We start from the raw sequence: 18,494 nt of genomic DNA, 5'->3' as shown, positions 1-18,494 counted from the left end.
TCCTGAATAGATAGAGAAATTAATTCACTCTGGGCATTAATTCATTCTGTTACCAAAGCTTTGTAAATGTTTTCCCCTCGTGTTCACTGGGAAATCATTTGTTACCTTGTTGAATTAGTGCCATCCCATCCCCGAAATGCTGGGGTGCACTCTGAATGATTTTTGAAATCTTCAGTGGTTTGTTTAGGGGCTATTTGTGGGAACCTGTTTCATGGTAAGTTTAATATTTCCTTTTTGACTTGGCTCCTAAATTTACTGAGCATTCATCTTCTCTCATGAGCCTGAGGCCTTTATTTTATTTTCTCTTTGCATAAATTTTACATGCTTAGTGGATTACTTAATCATAGATCACATAATAAAAGATCTTCTAGGGATATTTTATGTGTATGATGGAAGTCATTTTACACTCCTTTCATAGTGAGTAATCTAGTTTTTCTGTAGCTGTTGGAAAGTCAGCCTACCTTTGATACAGTTTTAGGATACAGAAATCTCATTTTGCTATAATTCTGCATAAAGTTTTATGGTACAGTAGTTATTGATTTTCTTCTAAACCACTGTTGGTAATTACCTTTCATTTTAACGGTATTTTATCACACTTTAGTTTTAAGACTATAATCATGGCATTTTATTTTACTAAGTGAAATATAAAACGTGTATTCAGAGCGTGCGTGTGTTCCTCGTATACCATTCTAAAGTAGAGAAACACTTGAATGGGTATATTTCATTATTTGTAAACTATACTTTAAAGTCGGTCAGAAAAATTTATCGACTACACACTTCAGATCCGTGCATTTTACTCTATGAGAATATGTTAACTTTAAAATCAATTTTTAAAAAATTATCGTGTGAATACCTCTTATTTTCCCTTTATTAAATGACACATCCAAGTTTTTTTTTCCTCTTCTTTTTGCACCCAAAAAAGTATATATTAATAGTCTTTCAGCTGAATAAAATCAATTGCACACTACTATTGATATCTGGCCCTTATTGACTCACAGTATTCAGTGATTTATTCATATGATTTCTTCCATCCTAATCCAGTCGCACCATCTGAAATAACCTGACCGTTTCCCCTCACGAGGTAGAAATTGTACCTATTGCTAAATGCTTCCAAATAATGTGTCGAACAACAAATTTAAGACTTAGATTTTTATTCCTTCAAGTTCTTTCTGTGTGCTCCATGTTGTTTTTCTGAAAGCTTAATGTCATCCGTAAGTGATGTGATGTGTGTCTTAATACTGGATTGATCTGTTTAATCTCAGGTGGGTTTATAATCTGTCATCATGCTTTTACATGATTGGCTCATCTATGAGTCAGAAACTCCTCCCTGCCATTTTGTAGTTTTTGTAGTGGAATAGTAAAATGCGGGCATTCTTTTTAAATCCAAGCCTAAAGTGCACAGAGCTTAAGTTAAATAGTACCGTGATAGGTTTATAATAAAATCCATTTATTGGCTTGCCCACACCCTAGGCCATTCCCCCAGTCTTTTCTCCTCATAATGGCAATTTTCAGCTCTTTAGGGTGACTGACTCTAGATTGTTAATATATCCACATTTCTAAGGAGCATGTGTATCTTTTGGTTCATTAATTTAGATCTTTCCTGAATTTCTTTTTCTTAAACAGCGATCTCTGCTTTTCATCCCCTTCGCTTCCCCTCCCCGTCTTCCCAACATGACATGTTTTTTAGTTAAAACAGTATTTATTACTTACATCATTCCCCTGTGCACAGTCACAGATAGTGTCGTGCTGTACTGTTTCCTTTCTACATTTTTTTCTGTAGTTAATACGTGCCTTGTTTTTTAAATTTGCGTAGTTTTCTTTCTACCTATTGCTAATTCTTCCCATTCCTTCCAGTAGCCTCTCAGAACAACTTTCCAGTCACTCAGCTCTGTCCAGTAGAAATACAGTGCAACCCTCATGTATGATTTTGCCTTTTCTAGTAGCCACGGTGAAAAAAGTTAAGCAGATGAAATTAATGATACAGTTCGCTTAACCCAACATGTTCATTAACGTGTTATTTCGACAAATAAAATATTTGAGATATTGTACGAAGTCACCAACATTCAAAGTGTATTTTTACACTTTACACACCTCTTTTCGCCCTGGTCACATCTCAAGTGCTCTCGTAGCCACATGCGGCGAGTGGCTGGTGCGTTGGACAGGGCAGTCGCAGGTGATTTCTTGGTTTCAGTTTCCTTTTCCTTGCAGACATCCCTGCTGGGAACTGCCACACTCCTCCCTGGGCGAGCTGGGCTGTAGGCCCGGCACGCAGAGCTGTCATCTGACACTTCCTTTGCTTTCCTTCTCAGTTGGATTCCCCGTTCCTGGATTTCAGGTCTCACTTTCTCTGGTCCTTTCGGTCACGGTACTTGGACAAAAGTGTGGTGTTCACACATCTGTCTCTTGAATCATTCTGCTGTAATCTGGCCTGCGAGCCTCCTAGTTCTGTACATAGTTGTCGCCCTGGGAATGCCTCCTCTCCCACTGTTTGTGGAAATTTCCTTCGCCTTTGCTCGTTTGCCATATTTTTTTTTCCTTGTATTTCTCACATCTTTCTCCTCAGGTAGAAGACATGCTCCAGTGGATTGCTGAGAAAAGGGAGAATGGGTGGTGAAGTTTTTGAGGCCTTGTATATCTGGAAATGTTTTTATTGTCCCTTCTCACTTGATGACTGTTGGGTTGGATATAGAATTCTAGGTTGGCAATCATTTTTCTTCAGAATTTTGAAGGCACTGCTCCTTTGCAATCTAGCGTTCAGCGTTCTTCTGGCAAAGTCGGAAGTCATGCTTATCATCTCATCCTTTGAAAGTCATCTATTTTTTCTTTCTGGAAACTTACGGAATGTTCTGTCTGCAGGATTCTGGAATTGTAAATTAATGTGCCTTCGTATGGGTCTGTTTTTATCATTATGATGAGCACTGGATGGGCCTGGAAGATTTCCTTGAACATTTTATGATGTTTCCTTTCCTTGTGTTTTGTTTTGCCTAATTTTCTAATGTGGTTGTTTTGTCTGTTTTGTTTGTTTGTTTGTTTTGTTTTCAGAGGATTTCTTTTGCCTTTCTCTTCTGACTGTTCAAATATGCTTATTCTTTCTGCTATCTTATTTTTAAGTTCCACGTGATATTTTTGTTTATTTTTATGTAATATCCTATTCATGGATACAATAACTTTTTCTTCTTTTTTTCCTTGTAAATCCCTGTTATATAAGAGAGGCTTTCCTCCTGCATCTGGTAACCAGTGGTTGTCTGCATGTGATGAAGAGTAGGAATTTACAAGGCAGACCGAGAGCTCTGAGCAGGTATAAGAGGCTTGTTAGTGCTCATCTGGTCACGTGGCCTCTGTGCGGGTTGTCAGTTGCACACCCTGGCGATGGTGTCTTTTGGTCTTTCCTCTCATCTGCTCAGATCATCTAGAGCGCCTCTGCCTCCTGGTTTGCGTTTTCCAGAGAATCTCCACATTTCTGCAGAGGTGGCAGGCACCTGGCAGTGGGAAGGGGGGGCAATGTGTGTGTAGGGGGCAGCCCCTGTCAGACTGCTCTGCCCCACCCCTTGCAGCAAATCCCACCCCTTCTTCCAGAGGGGCCACGTTGCCTGAGCCACTGAAGGATTCCGTGGTCGAAATCAGGGTGGTTCTCCGCTTTGCCCACTGCCGGCTCGTAATTGAGTTTCCTGCATCTGCCAGCCACTAATCAGTGAGACTGCCGGCTTTCAAGATTTGGTCGCTGTTGTCTTCTCTCTTGTTCTCCCCTGGTGGGTTCACCTTTTTTCCCCCCCTAATTATACATAACATAAAATTTATCACTGTAACGATTTTTAGGTGTACAGTTTATTGGCATTGTTGTGGGGTTTGCCCTTTAATAATAAATAAAATAAAAGGAAATATTTTTAATGTGATTATAGCGGTGTTTTAGAGGGGCAAAATTAGATGTGTATGATCAGTCTATCAGGAGGGATAATGCAGGTTTTACGTTAATCCAGGCACTTTTTCCTTCGGATAGTTTGGCGTAGTCTGTGATTTGTTTATCATCTCCAAGGAAAGCGGTTGGATAGTTTTATTGGCATAAAAATGCATCTTATCTGCTCTTAATAACTGTAGCTTTATGAAAGGTTGCAGATGGAACTCCCAGGCCTGACGTTCAAGGCTCTCCCAGGTCTGGCCTGCACACCCGTGTGCTCCCGCTGTCTGTCCCTCCTCCCCGCCAGCCCACTCACTGTTCCTCACATAAGGTGTGATCTCCAGCCCCTGTGCCTTCGCTGTTCTGGGTGTTCTGAGTGGAACGGCCCCCTTCCGTCTCCCTGCCCCCTTTCACATCTGTCCAGCACCCAGCTCGATACCACTTCCTCCCACCCTAGGCATGAGCTTCCTCTTCTGTTTTCCTCTTATGACCTTGTACATGCCTCTGAATTATCACCTTGAGTTTCCCACATTGCCTGGCTTCTTTGATGTCTGTTTCTGCACTGGGTCTTTCTCAATGCCTGGCACATAGCCCGTGTTCCATTAAATGTCTGGTTGAATTCCTGATGCCAGAGATTTCAAAAGAGATCTCTTTATCCTTTTTTCATAGGATATCCGACATGAAGCCAGTGACTTCCCGTGTAGAGTGGCCAAGCTTCCCAAGAACAAAAACCGAAACAGGTACAGAGATGTCAGTCCCTGTAAGTATTCACATCGCCATTCCTGGTCTCGCTGCTTCCGTTGCCTTGGCTCGTTCTCAGCTGCAGGGCCTCTCAGTCAAGACTCCTGGAGCTCTGGGGTTTGGTGATAAATCAGTAGCAACAAAGGTTTATGACTGGATTGTTTCCTATAATAAAGGCATTAGACACTTATAGTAATGGTTCATTTTTCCACCATTGGAGAGGGGTAAGGTTTCAGTTTCTGGAAAATTCAGCTAAGTTCAAAGCACTTTTTTTAGCTTTGACTTTTTTTCTGATGAATCATTTTCCTACCAGCTGAAGCAGAGTATAGCAGGCATAATATAACCTTTTCTGGATGACTCAGCAACCGTATTATTGGACCCTGAGCATTGTACTGAACTGTCACGATGCCCCGCGCAGGCGTGAGGGGAAGGAGCTGTTCGTCCCTCCACTGGAGACACAAGCCAGCTCTGCTTGTGGAGTTCCACCCTAATCTGCCCCCTGCCACCATTATCATACTTCTAGCTCTTTCCTGCCATTAGCTTTCAGTGTGCCTGCAGGCCGCTGGCAGCCTCCTTTGCCTTCTGAATACTTGGCTCTCAGTCTGCTTGTATCTTAAAAGTAAATAAGTAAACGAGTTAGAATTTCTGTAAAGCAGAAATTCTGGAACCGAGTGAAGGACATGAACTTTACATCTCCTCTAGGCCACAGAAGCCTTTGTGACCCACCTCCACGGTTTTTAGATCTTGTCAGTTGGTGAGGGCTGAAGCTGCTGACATCTCCTGTGGCAGTAATCTCGGCCAGGGACATAGAAGATTCTGTAGGTCATTCTTCAGACTTGCACTTCCTGCATGCCTACCAAAGCGCGTGGCTGTGGGTGGTGGCTTTCGGCGTGCTTCGCAAAAAAGTCAGCAGTGCCCCCTGAGTTACACCACACCCAGGCTTCTGGGAGGGGAGCGGAAATGCGCCTAGACTGGTCCAGAGCACCCTGCCTCTGACCGCCGCCGTAGGTCTTCATCCGTGCTTCAGCCTGCCACCTACAGCTGTGTGGCTCTGGGCAAATTGTTCCCCTCTCTGAGCCTCGGTAAAACAGGCGTCACACCGATCTTGCAGGATCGTGTGAAGGTGAAATCAGATGACATGAGCTGCTCAGCCCCGTGTCACACTTGTGAATGTTGGCGGTGCCTGAGATGATCGTTAACTGAAGGCGCACGCCGGGGCCATCGGAAGTGCAATGCTAGGTCTTCAGGTGACAGCGATTGTGCCCCAACACCTGACACTCTTGAGTTAGCATGTCTGGGCGGTGGCACCTCAGATGCTTTATATTTTTGAAAACCTCTCGCGCCTTTTCCCGTGAGGTCCTGGCCCGCGGGTCTGCGCCTCGGAGATCCCTGTTCACGTCTTTGACCAGCGCCGCAGGTCCCCGTGGTCTCCAGCTTTGGCTGTACTCGCTCTGAGTTAGGCAGTAATGTTGTCATCAGTATTTCTTTTCTCCGTCTCATCTAAATGGCTTCATGGGCCAGTTTCACAGAGGGAAAAGGCATCGCAAATATTCTTTCACCCCCGCCTCATTCCTCATATTGTTCTCCCCTACCGCCCCTCTCCAGTGGACAAAGTGATTTGCTTTGCCGGTTATGGAGGAGGTGGGAGAGTGATTCGGGGTAGGAGGGGATCTTGTTATCTCCTGTTTAGCCAATGAAACCCCAACGCTCAGAAGAATTGCTTCCCCAAAATCATCCATTGCTGTTTGAACCGTTCACATAACCCACCAATGCCACTCCCATCATTTTTTTGATATTTTTTTATTCCCATGACCCACTTAAATAAACAGCGGCTACTTTTTTAAAACATCTCTTTGGAATCTTATAAAACAAAAAGCCCCCAAATCTCTTATTGCCATTAACTTCTTTCCCACTGGGCCGGGGGAGAGGATACTGTTGATGGGTGGTCACCTGAGTTCATTATCCCTTTTCATGTACCGAAAATAAAAGTACTCACCTGCTCTTGTTAGCTGCACTAGCAGGAAAAGAAAAGTGGCCCTCAGGGAACTATTGCTTTTGTGACAAAGTCATGGTGAAAGGGAGAAAAAAAGCGGCTTTGCTTTTCAGTAACCTGGGCAGAACTGCCAAGTGAGAGTTTATTTTTAAAAACTATTCTGAAAGCTATATTTAATTTGCTTTCACTATTTTGGATTCAAAGTTTATTTTTTCCAGTTAAGTTTCCTTTTAAATGTCTTTGATCATGGCAGGTTTTGACTTTGAAAGAGTCAGAATCATTTAAGTAAATTATACTTGAAATTTTTACAAAACCTTGTATAAAGGAATCCAAGGTGTGACTTTTCACACTGCTGTATACTTAAGTCATTTAATCTTCAAACCTTTAGATGTAAATTAAGTTGAGGTGTGCTCACAAATCCCACCCTATAAAAGTATATATTAGGCATCAAAGGACAGATTTCTCGACACCCTCTCTCTCCCAGCCTACCAAGTTGTGAGGACAGTAATAAGTGTTGTAGGAAGACGTGACCTAAGAATGGACATAACTCACGTTTTAGTGTCATTTATCTCTGTTATTGTTTAGCATTAAGTTTCAGCCACTTCAGGAACCTTTCTGAAAGTACCAGTCATTCCCACATTGATGACTAAACTTGATTTAAAAGGCATGGCCTCAGCCAGTGTGAACGTCCTGGATGCCAGCAACTCACCTTTGTTTTCCCTCTGGGGCGCACTGCCTGTGTAGACACTTCGGTCCTCCAGGATTAACCTCTGAGTTCTGGTTTGCTTTTCAGTTGACCATAGTCGGATTAAACTTCATCAAGAAGATAATGACTATATCAACGCTAGTTTGATAAAAATGGAAGAAGCCCAAAGAAGTTACATTCTTACCCAGGTAAACCCAGGATTGTCTGAATTTTTTTTAATGGTTTTTTTTTTTGCCTACTTGCTGTCAGTTTAGGCATTTTAGAGTGCTATTATCTATACCTCAAATAAAATCTGCCATATCTTTAGAAGATCAGGTTTAAACAGCTCATAAAAGCAACAAAGTAGGAAAAAGTCTTCCTCCAGAGATTGTTTGGTTGCAACACTAACCTTTTCTGGGAAGCACAACATTGCTGGGCTTATAAAAAACAGCATTAAAATGGTGGATTTGCCCATGGTCTGTCGCCAGAGGCATCAGAGCCGTGGCTAGAGAAAGGCCTGTACCTGTGCTTGTTTCATAAGCATTTGCCTGAGAGCTTTGAGTGCTTCTCATGGAAATCTTAGGAGGTGAGCAATAGACCGGGAACCTTCGTCCAGATGTCCGGTCAGAGTTCCTTGGCATGGTCCTCATTCTTTGATCCAGGAAAAAAACATTAGAGTATGTGAACAAGCATACGAAGTCACTTAAAATTCCCATTGGCTTTTGGCATCTTTATAGAAAAAGAATCATGAAAGTGGTTTAATAATTAATTGACCTTGTGAAACACTTACTGGTATTTGAACCAAAACAATGGGTATCTGAGAATGGGGGTAAAGAAATTTTTGATTGATTTTCTCACATCTTAATCTGTTACCTGTAAATTGGCCTAAATAGTCTTAAGTTTCTCTTTTTTTTTTATCATAATTTTTATTTTCTCATTGCATATCAGTTTATATCAATCTTATATATATATGGCTTAGGGTTATAGGGTGATTTTGACCATCATAATTCTGCATGGTATTTAGAAATTAAAATTCTAGTGAAGCCAGAAAGCACTACGAACAAAGGCTGCTTTGGGACAGGGAACTAGATGAGGGCATGCTCACCATGGCCCGTCCTCGCCTGCCCCTTTTTGTCCTGTCCCAGTTCCTCTCTGTGACCAAAATCAGCCCCGACACCTCCCAGTCAAAGTCAGCACAACAGCAGCCATGCGGTGTTCGCTTTCGGGGGGGTGAGAAGCGGGCCGGCCTTTACCAGGCCCTCAGCCCATGGTCCTCCCAGCACTTGCGGGCTGGGTGGGGTGGGTGCGGTGGGGCGGTGAGGAGGGAGGTCCCTGGTGGGGCAAGCCGGTGGGAAGAGGTGGAGGCAAGAGTGGCTTCGTGGAAACTTCTCTTTTTAGGGGAGGTCCAGTCGTACTTCCTGATTTCAGCCATTCATCTTTGGTGTGGGGTCCGGAAGCCCAAAGCGTAGATGGATAGGGTGTGTGAAGTGAAACGAAGCATTAGGAAATCAGCATGGAAGCTTCTGCACCCTCCCTCCCCACCCCCGCGCCCTAGCAGTGACTTGGCACATCTGAAGTTTTGTTTTGTCAAGTGGTATCACAGATGTATCTGGGGGCTGACACCGTCTCCCTTTGCCCTGGGACTCACAAAAGGGATCAAAAGCAGCCTAACCCCAAAGTTGCACTCCTGGATAGTATGACTGAAACCTTTTCTAAGCCACAAAACCAAGAAAACCCTGCTCATTTTTTATTTTCATTGTTCCTTATGCAAGTGACACAAGCCTCTGGTCCTGTCTGACCACCAGAGGCATCGGGGTGCAGAGGACAGTGTCAGAGGCGCTCGCCTTCACCTCCCCCGTGGAGTGTCAGCTGAGTTTGGTGTGTATCCTTCCAGACTCTCTGTGATTTTTAATCCCTGTGACCCATTCTAAGCTGGGGTGACGCTGGGAGGTAGGGAAGGCGACAGGCTGGTAACTGATAGGAGCCACAGAGAACTGCAGCTGAGGAAGACCTGGTGATGGAGCCCTCATGCCCAGGTCGGAGGATGAGAGGCCCCGGTGGCCAGCCAGGAGGCCACGGGATGCTCGCCTTCCCTGAGCCATTTTCGGTTAGTCGGTGGAAAGGGTCGCACATGTCGTCCCTGTCGTCTGGGTCCTGCAGCACATGCGTGGAGTGCAGACTTTCTGGTTCAGGCAGCAGGTCCGGGGGTGAGTTCAAGGCGAAAGTGAGAGGGCACTGGGGTTTGCATGGGCGAGGAAGGTGTGGCGAGCCTCGCAGGGAACACGTGTGAAGGGCAAGAGTTTGGATGAAGATAGTTGAGAATGGAAACCGTTCTGGTGCTGGCCGGAGATGACTCGCTCTGACATGGGGGTGTTCGGTGACGTCCCTTCCAGGCCGAACTAAAACTTGAGACAAACTCAAGGTGCTCTGATTAGTCAGGTGAGATGGGTGGAGAAACAGGCGTGGAGAGGTAAGGTCATTCGTCCGTGGTCACACACGCAAACAATGGGAGCTGGGACTCCAGCAGCCAGAAGCTCGCTGTCGGTCACTTCCCCACGCTGCCTGTCACCTTCGCCCAGTAGTTTTGTCCTATCTTCCACCCGCCCTTAGGGAGGGATCCCAGTGGAGCCCCTCAGCCAGCTGGCCCAAACCAGACAGCAGAATCAGCATTTTCTCTCCCCTGTTGGTCAGCCTGGAGCCAGCCCTGAGAGGCAGAAATGACCTTTCACCACGTGTTAGAAAATAGAACTGTGGTTCCTGACCACTAAGCAGGGAGAGGTGGGTCTCCGTCCAGCCTCTGCCACCACTCCGCCTCAGGGCTCTCTCAGCCCCTAACCGCCAATGATGAGTTTGCACTGGAGAATGTTTATATGCAAATGGCATGCACTTTGTGGGTTGTGTGTTTGCAGGGCCCTTTGCCTAATACGTGTGGCCACTTCTGGGAGATGGTGTGGGAGCAGAAGAGCAGGGGCGTGGTCATGCTCAACCGAGTGATGGAGAAAGGATCGGTAAGTAGGGCGTTGACCTGCTCATAGCACTCTCTGCGAGAGTACCAGTCCAGAGTTAACATTGTTGTCTGAGCTCATTTCTTTGAATTGCTTTACTATTTCTTTTACGTGGTGTCTTTTTTATTTAAAAAAAAAATTAAAGAAGCAATATAAAAATACATGTTTATTGTAAACAAGTCCGATAAGTAAATGAATTTAAAAAGGGGCAGTAAGTAAAAGTGCCCTTGCACTGCCACGCCCCCCCCACCCCCCAGCGAGCCTCTGCAGAGTTTGGGGTGCGCCCTGCTTCACCCTCACCCGTGGTGCCTGCACTGCTGTGTAAGCAGAGTTTTCTTTTGAAAAGCCAGTGTCTATGGTATCATCATCATGTTGGCTTTTCCGGCCGTGGGAGCAGCTGGAGTCTGGTTTTGCCTCCAAAAAATCCCAGCCGCTTGGCTCCTGGCCACGCTCTCCGGTGTGGATGTTGTCTGCTTGTGCATCTGCTTCAGGATTTGTGTCGTCCTTTCTTCCGAGTCCTTCGCAACTGTCAAAACGGCCTTGGGGTAGTACATGGGCCAGAGGTGTGCATTCGCTCAGGCCATCCCCCGCCTTTCAACTTGGTCTCCTCTGTTCTGACCCTGCATCTAGAATGATCTTTCCGAATGCAGTCTCACCACACTTCTTCCCAGCTGAAAACCCGTCTGGGGCTCTCCCTGCCTCTCAGTGATATGTTAACGTGGCTGCAGGACCGAGTGTGACTGGGTGCCAGTTAACCTGGACCCCTCTCTCCAACCTCCAACTCCAAACTGTGTTTTTTAAGTTTCTTGCTGTCTTGCCATGTTCTCTGGGCTAAGGGTCTGAAACACAGTGCGCACCCTCACCCCACTCCCGGGTGTCCTCAGATGGCTTCCTTTCGGTCGGCCAGGCTTGTGCCCTCCCTCCCCACGTGGCTCACGCTGCTGCGTGGCCTGTCAAAGGCCTGTCTCCCATGTAAGGCTGTGCAGGTGCCTGTCACAAGTGAAGTATTCAACATCATGAATAGATGCTACATCCCCGCTGCCTGGGCCCTTCCCTCTTCCCCCGACACCGCCGGCACATCCGGGGCTCTCCAGCCGCAGAGGTGAGGCCCTGGGAGGAGGTGAGCTGAGGATCATGGGAATGTGTGGCTCAGGACCCAGAGAACCAGGCGTGCCCAGGCCTGGCCAGGTTCTGGCACTGTGCTTGCCGGAGCTTGGCTGGTCACTGCTCTCACAGCTGTCCGGGCCACCTTGGGACGTAGACGTGGCTTGCCAGAAGAACATGAGGGCTCAGGAGAAGCCACTCCTCCAAAGAAAGCACAGTCATGGTCCGAGGGGGTAAAAATAAAGTGCCAAGAAGTAGGGAACTGGAGCAGTGAAAACGGGAGGCCTCCACCGCAAAGCCCCTTTGCTCCCCACAAAAGAAACCGTCTCCGTTACAGCAAACAGTCCCTCTTACCGCAGCACGGTTAAATCCATGCATTTTGCCTCTGTCCCCTTCTCTTAAAAGAAAGTACTTACTCGCTCAATAATAAAGCGTTTACCTGAGTGTTCAGTTGATAAAATAATGCTTCTTGGGAAATTTTTTTTTTTTTATTGAAAGCAGTTTTTAATTTATCCTGCTTCAGTGGCTTGATTAGTAAAATGCGAAGTCACAAATGTGAAGCAAACCCCCCCCACCTGTCACCACTCCCGTCACCAATTTTGAATAAAGAAACAAAACATTAGGTCCCCACAGCTCGCATTCCACAAGGGAAAGTGAAAACTGGTGGCCAGTGAGGGCGTTCAGCACGGTCAGTGTTCCGCACGGGTCAGTGTTCACGGTCTTTCGGCCTGGGTGCCGCTGACCTTCAGGCTGGCTCATTCTCTGCGGGTGGGCCCGCCCTGTGCAGGCGAGGATTTTAGCAGCATCCTGGTCTCTACCCGCTAGATGCCAGTAGCATTCCTGCCCCCAGCCGTGGCAACCAAAAGTGTCTCCAGACATTGTCCAGTGTCCTCTGGGAGGCAGAATCGTTGCTGGTGGAAATCCACTGTTCTGGATGGTGGTAAGGGTTGGGAATTTGAAATCAAGACTTATTTATTCAAAACTCAGCAGATGTAGTAGCACTTGCGTTTTATTTTTTGGTTGCTAAAAGTTCAGGTAAAACCTCTGTCTTTTGTACAGGGTTTGTTTTAGCTGCCGTTGTCACAGTACAAGGAGCGCTGTCACCAGGCCTTGCCCGTGGTTGCCTCCCACTGGCCGTGAATGGTCCAGAGCCCACCGTCGCGGCCTTTCCCCTCGGTTGCTGTGCTGGCCGTCATACGCGCGGCTGGCAGGTTTTGCTGTAGTTCACTGCGATGATGGGGCAGTGGTCCCTGTTTCTTTTACATATATATTTTTTTCACTCAGGGTCATTTGGGCATAAAAATTGGTGTGAAAAGACACATATGGTTTGACATTTTCAGTTCGTCATTGACATTATCAGCCTTATAAGGGCTATCGGGAAAAACCGTTAAGAAGTTGCAGTGGCTTATGTGCCGAGCTAATCTAGTTAGAAACCATCTACACGGCCCACAGTGAAAACCAGCTTGCAGAGCGTTCCCGTTTCATCCGTGTTTGTTTTCTGGTTTCCTTCCTTCACCACGTAGTATAGGATGGTCCCCTCTTATTTTTGGCAGACCTGCCTGTCACCCTTTATTGGGACCTCATACTTCCTGGAAAACAGTTGTGCAGAAAATGATCGTGTGTGTTAGACTGTGGCCATCCAAATGGCCGAAGACCCATTGGTTTGATTTCCACATTGACTTTAGGCGTGTCCACATAGAATGTGTTAATGTGTGTGGGAGGGGAGGGTCATTGTTCAGGCAGGGGAAGTAAATGAGGCAAGTTTCCCTTGCTATTCTACGAGTATGTCGTCAGTCTCTTGAAGTCCCTACCAGAGATGCTGTTTGAGTTCAAGTGCTTTTGTGCCTGAGACTGGATTTTGTATCGTAGGTGCCATAGGCCTCGTCCATCTCTCTTATAGTCTACTTAGTTCTGTGTTCATCACTCCTTGGGAAAGCCAGATCGCCTATCACGGGGTCACTTAGGTGACTTTCATAGATTGTTCTTAAGATTTGCCTAGCCATTTGCTTTAGAAGGCCCCAAGGCCTCTTCTCTCACATCTACCTTCATGGCAATTACGGCAACTGTGACGACAGTGCCACATTGCTGCTTGGTGCCGACCCAAGACATGCCTGAGTTTGAATCCTGGTAAAGGACTGCATTCTAGTAAAATCAGTCTTTTCAGGTCAGTATGTGTCAGTTTAATAGGATAACAGGAAGTAGTGATCTTGTGCTTATTTTTTTGTTTTATTTTGTGTTTGAAACAAAAATATCTACAGGAAATGACAGAGCAGAGCATGGCATGTTACAGTAGATGCCTGAGTTCTCGAAAGTAAACACTGGTTGATTGACACTTAACATTACCAGAATTCCTCAGCTGTTGAGTTCCAAAGTCTTGGTCTTTATCCAGATTACATAGATTTATTAGACTTTCTATTCTGTTTTAAAAGTGAGTGCTTGCTGTGTAGAGGTGGGATTTAAAAGACTCATTTTCCATGCCCAGCAGCCATGAAAACACTGGCCTCTTCTTGGGTGACAACTGGCCATTCTCTGCATTCTCTGCATCTCCGCTTCTTTGCCCCAGCCTCTCTCTGCTTGCTGCTTGAGTGCCCCGCTCCAGCACACGCGGTTTTGAACCTACGCGGCAGTCCCTTTGTTTCTGGGGTCTTAAGGAATTACACAGGTTTAATGACTTGACGTGTGGGAATAAATGCGTCCTGTAAAGGTCTTCCGAGTCTTGCTTTCAGCCGCCCCACCTCCTTTGGCTAAGCGTGGACTCTTACCATGGCACGGATGCTTCTGTGTCCTGAGTGGCAGAACTGCCGCGAGACTGACAGGTTGGCCCCATTCCGGGGCTTTGTCTTCGGCAGTCCATCTGTGGGTGACGTGGGTGAAACCGGCTAAAACTTTCGAACAGGCTGTTTAGGAAGCCCTATTAGCCATCTTTTTTGGGTATCCTGAAGTTCGATGCTGTGTTGGCGTCCCATGCTGGTGTTTCTTGATGAGTCTGTCTTTGGTTTGGATTTTTGGGCAGTGGGCAGCTTCAGTAGAGCAGGACCAGTGGGCACCTGCTTCCATCTGCACCCTCTGTAAGAGCTTCCTGGCGCCTCGTTGCACAGGGGATGCTGCAGGTTCCCGGGCCCGCTGCCCGAGCCGCTGCGCCTGGGCCGCACGGGCCCATCTTCCGCTGCCCCTCTGAGACGCGCTTGGTAGTCCCTGCCTACGAAGTCCTAGTCGTCCTTCCAGACATGACCGTCAGAGGCTGCTTCTTCCTTCGAGCTTTCTCTGATCCCATTCCCATAACCTCGGCCGGCCTGAAGCATGTACCTTCTGCATTCCCGTGGCACAGCCACAGCGCTCCCTCCTCGCAGTTCCTCGGGCCAGCTTGTCACTGCCGGGCATAAAAACCGTCTCTCCTGACAGGCCACCCTCCACCTCCCGTGGTATTTCAGGCACAATTATCCTTTGCCTCAGAGGAGGTGCTGAGGGAGCGAATGCGTGTCGAATTACAAGTTGTCTTGAATTTGTACCATTTCCCAGACGGCTGTTCGCACACACTGATATTTCATTCCGTGGAAACAATACCGTCTTTGGGGGTCCCTCTGTCAAGGCGCATTGTCAGTCCTTTGGCTCTCAGTCCTCCTGCCATTTTTGTCCAGAACGGTTGTCAGCAAGCAGAAATGGCAGGTAACGTGTAGAAATTTAGCTCAAGTAAAGTATGCCACGAAATTTGAGTCGAATTCTTTTTCTTAAACTCTAAACGAAACTAAGCCTTTGGGTTTGCTTGCTTTAAAGAAAAAGTTAATGTTACATTTAAATCAAGACCATCAAGTAGTTTCTGGAATTATTAAACTAGAGCATCAAAAGTGTTCTTCTGAACTGAAGCAAGCTCAGATGGAGGGGTGGGATGAGGCCATCGGTGCCCCGGACCTCGGCAGAGCCCCTGTCCAGGGCGGCTCTAAATTGTTTTCGTCTGATTACGGCCTTTCACCCTGTCCCATGGAGTCTCTTCTAGTCTCATTTCAGTGAGCCTCCTGTTTGCCCCAGGGTAGGGAGTCTAAGCCAACACCGCCAATCAGGTTTTTGACCATCTTTGAAACGGCTATGTAAAGGGGTCTGTGAGGGACTAAACCTTTCGCGCAGTCTGGCTCCACCTCGGAGATGGTAGGGAAAGGATCAGACCCTAAAACACCCCATTGTACAGATTACCGGGGGGCTGCTGGGCTTGGAAGTCTGTACCCTGGCTGGATCTTCACAAGCCAGGCAGGTTATGCCGACGGTGGCTTCTGAGGTCGGAAAACCCCAGGCCTCTGCGTTATTGTAAAGCACGTGAGAGGTACTCTGACCTGTCGTCAGTACGTACAATAATTCAGTGTTATTTTCTCCCCTAGTTAAAATGCGCGCAGTACTGGCCACAAAAAGAAGAAAAAGAAATGGTCTTTGAAGACACGAATTTGAAATTAACATTGGTTTCTGAAGATATTAAGTCATATTATACAGTACGACAGCTAGAACTGGAAAACCTTTCAGTAAGTATGGCATGCACTTGCGTACTCTGACGGTTGCTGGTTGAGGTGTCTTCGCTTGGGTGACAGTGCCTAACACCAGTTTTTCTGGATTTTGCATACCCCGAGCAAGGTGTGGTGTGGTGTGGCGCTCGGGTGAGTGGCGCTTACCTGCTTCCTTACCAGGTGACCAGGGTGCCTGCGGGGCAAGAAGAGGATCTCGGGTACCTCCTGCTCCACAGAGCTCTTTCTCTAAACTTTAACACTGGTTAACATACCTTCTTAAAAGAAGGGAGTTTCTTATGTAAAACCAACCTGCTCCTGCCTTTGCAGCCGCAGAGGTATGGGCGGGGGGGGGGGGGGGGAGTCCTGCACGTTGCATGCCTGGGGAGCATGTGCCTTCTCTGATGGCCACGGCTTCTTTCGTCCCGGTTCCATAGCCAGTGTGAGGTTTCTAGGTGAGGTCTTGGGTTTACTTGTCATGGGAAGAATTTATGACGCCGTTTGCTGGCTATCATTAAAAGATGGTCTTAGAATGTGGCAAGGCGCTGTGCTAAGGAACAGCGCCTCGGAAGGCCCAGCCTGTGGGGATTCCGAATCACTCACCTGGAGCCATCACTCTGAGGAGCACCTGCCAGTGCCGGAGACAGTGGAGGGAGCTCAGGTTGCTCCTGGGGACACCCTCAGACGCGGTGGTCAGCCACCACCCTCTGGAACCAGAGCACCTGGGGTTGATCCTGGCCTGCCGTGCCGAACTGCCAGACTTTGGGTAGGGGGCATCACGCCCACGCTGTCTCAGTTTCCTCTTCGGTCAGGGTGGAAGAGGTAACGTGTGAAGTGTCGAGTGGCACCAGGCCCAGAGCACGTGCTTGGGAAGGGTTAGCAGTACCGTGGGGTGAAGTCACGCGGGATTCTTCGAGAAGCAGCACAGAGGACCAGCCCGAAGTAAAGGCGGGGCGATGAGACGATTCCGCAGATTGGGGCTTATGGGGCTGTGTCGAAGTGGAAGGGCTGCTTCTGAGTTACATTCGTGTCTCGGGTGTGCTTTGGCCACCATGACTCCTGTTGTTGAATTAATGGCTGAAATAAGATCTAGAACTTAGCACAGGTTACTGCCATGTAGAGAACAGGGTAAAAATCATGCGGCTTTTGAGGAATCCAGCAGTGCAGTTTATCCGAGTGCTGTGTGTGTGTGTATGTGAGTGTGAGTGAGTGTGAGTGAGTGAGTAAGTGATAGTGCTGGAGCCGTGAGCCCGGCCGTAGCCATGCACGGAGGCTCCAAGGGAGTGATTTATGGAGGGCTTTGATGGAGGATTTTCAGGAATAATGTTGGCAGCGGATTGGAATGTGCCTGGAGAATTATGTAGTAGCCTTTTTTTTTTTTAAATGCTTTTTAGCATTGGCAAGCCTGACATATTAAGAGTGACTTCTGGTAAACTCTGGAGAATATTTCCCCTACTTGTTGAGGGAAACGGAATTTGGACCAAGCAGAAGAGGTTTGTGCTGGGCGGCGCAGCAGATACTGCTGCTCAGAGACCTTAACATTTGTAGGATGTTTGCCTAACAGACTTCGCTTTTAAAAAACCTGTTCTCAGACATGTGTATCTATCTGTTCGAGCACAAATCTAAAATGAATTCTTCAAGAAAGGGATGGCAGGCATGAGGGAGGATTTAAACAGGAGATATAACCACACCTTCTTCAGGATTAAAAGAAAGAATTTATTTTTGGCATATTTTTTTCTTACTCAATTTTTAAAATACATTAAAATACATTTTAAGTGCTTTTCTTTCCTTAAAAAATAGAAAAGGCATTTCTCTTTTAAGCCATTAAAGGTGTTAGGAAATAGTTTTTAGGAAGGAAAGAGTGGAATTGCTTAGTGTAATTCTATACATTATCCTGACGTCATAGGCAGGTTTCTCCCAGTTCCGCGGAAGGGTCCCAGCGTGCGTCATAGTAACAGCTGGTGCAAGATGAATACATGTGTTTTCTGATGTTGGGTCATTGGTGTTTATCGAAGGTCCTTTCACACGTTTTCATCACACCGGGGTCAGGGGAGGTGGTTATGACGAAGTCGTGAGCTCTGGGAAGGCGAGTGTGCCATCTTTACCTCATCGTGCCTGGCGCGATGTAGGAAGACAGTGTCGTAAGTGGGTCTCTGGCCCAAAGCGTTTCTCCATCAGCCGCTCTCCGGGTGACCTAGGCACTGCCCTGGCCCTTGGCACAGCGCAGCAGGAGACGCTCAAGGCCGGCCTGGCTCCTTATCTTCCAACCTTGTTCCTGTGCCCGCTTTAGCAAGGCTTGCAGGCCTTGCTCACCCAGTGACTGGCTCCCGGACACTGTGTGCCCGTAGCTCGGTAAAGACCGCAGGTGCTCTCCTCCCTGTAGGAACGACATTTCAATCATGGTGCCGGAGACCAGGTGTCCACTCTAGGAGCGGACTCTCATGGCCCAGAGAAGGACCAGAAGTGGATACGGCACTAGAGGCCATTCCTTCTGCCTCGCTGGGAGCAGACCGGGCCAGGGTCCCGCTTTCGAACGTTGCTTGCAGCAGGCTCTGAACACAGGCTCTGGAGTCAGGCAAAGTCA

At 47.2% G+C, this 18,494-nt stretch overlaps 1 protein-coding gene across 2 annotated transcripts in view; it reads left to right on the top strand.

The window, feature by feature from the left end:
• PTPN1 (protein tyrosine phosphatase non-receptor type 1) overlaps positions 1 to 18,494 on the top strand; it is a 60,618-nt gene that overhangs the window by 34,310 nt on the left and 7,814 nt on the right. Inside the window, exons 2-5 of one of the 2 annotated variants that reach the window (XM_016143748.2) lie at positions 4,565 to 4,655; positions 7,423 to 7,523; positions 10,224 to 10,322; positions 15,794 to 15,931. In XM_016143748.2, coding sequence (XP_015999234.2) covers positions 4,565 to 4,655; positions 7,423 to 7,523; positions 10,224 to 10,322; positions 15,794 to 15,931 — 429 coding nt within the window. The remainder of the gene's footprint in view (positions 1 to 4,564; positions 4,656 to 7,422; positions 7,524 to 10,223; positions 10,323 to 15,793; positions 15,932 to 18,494) is intronic. The other variant, XM_036229297.1, reaches the window with a different exon arrangement.

The sequence above is a fragment of the Rousettus aegyptiacus genome, unplaced genomic scaffold (assembly GCF_014176215.1).
Source record: "Rousettus aegyptiacus isolate mRouAeg1 unplaced genomic scaffold, mRouAeg1.p scaffold_m13_p_12, whole genome shotgun sequence".
NCBI lineage: Eukaryota > Metazoa > Chordata > Mammalia > Chiroptera > Pteropodidae > Rousettus > Rousettus aegyptiacus.
The sequence above is the reverse complement of the archived record's forward strand: the minus strand, read 5'-3'. Positions and strand labels throughout refer to the sequence as shown.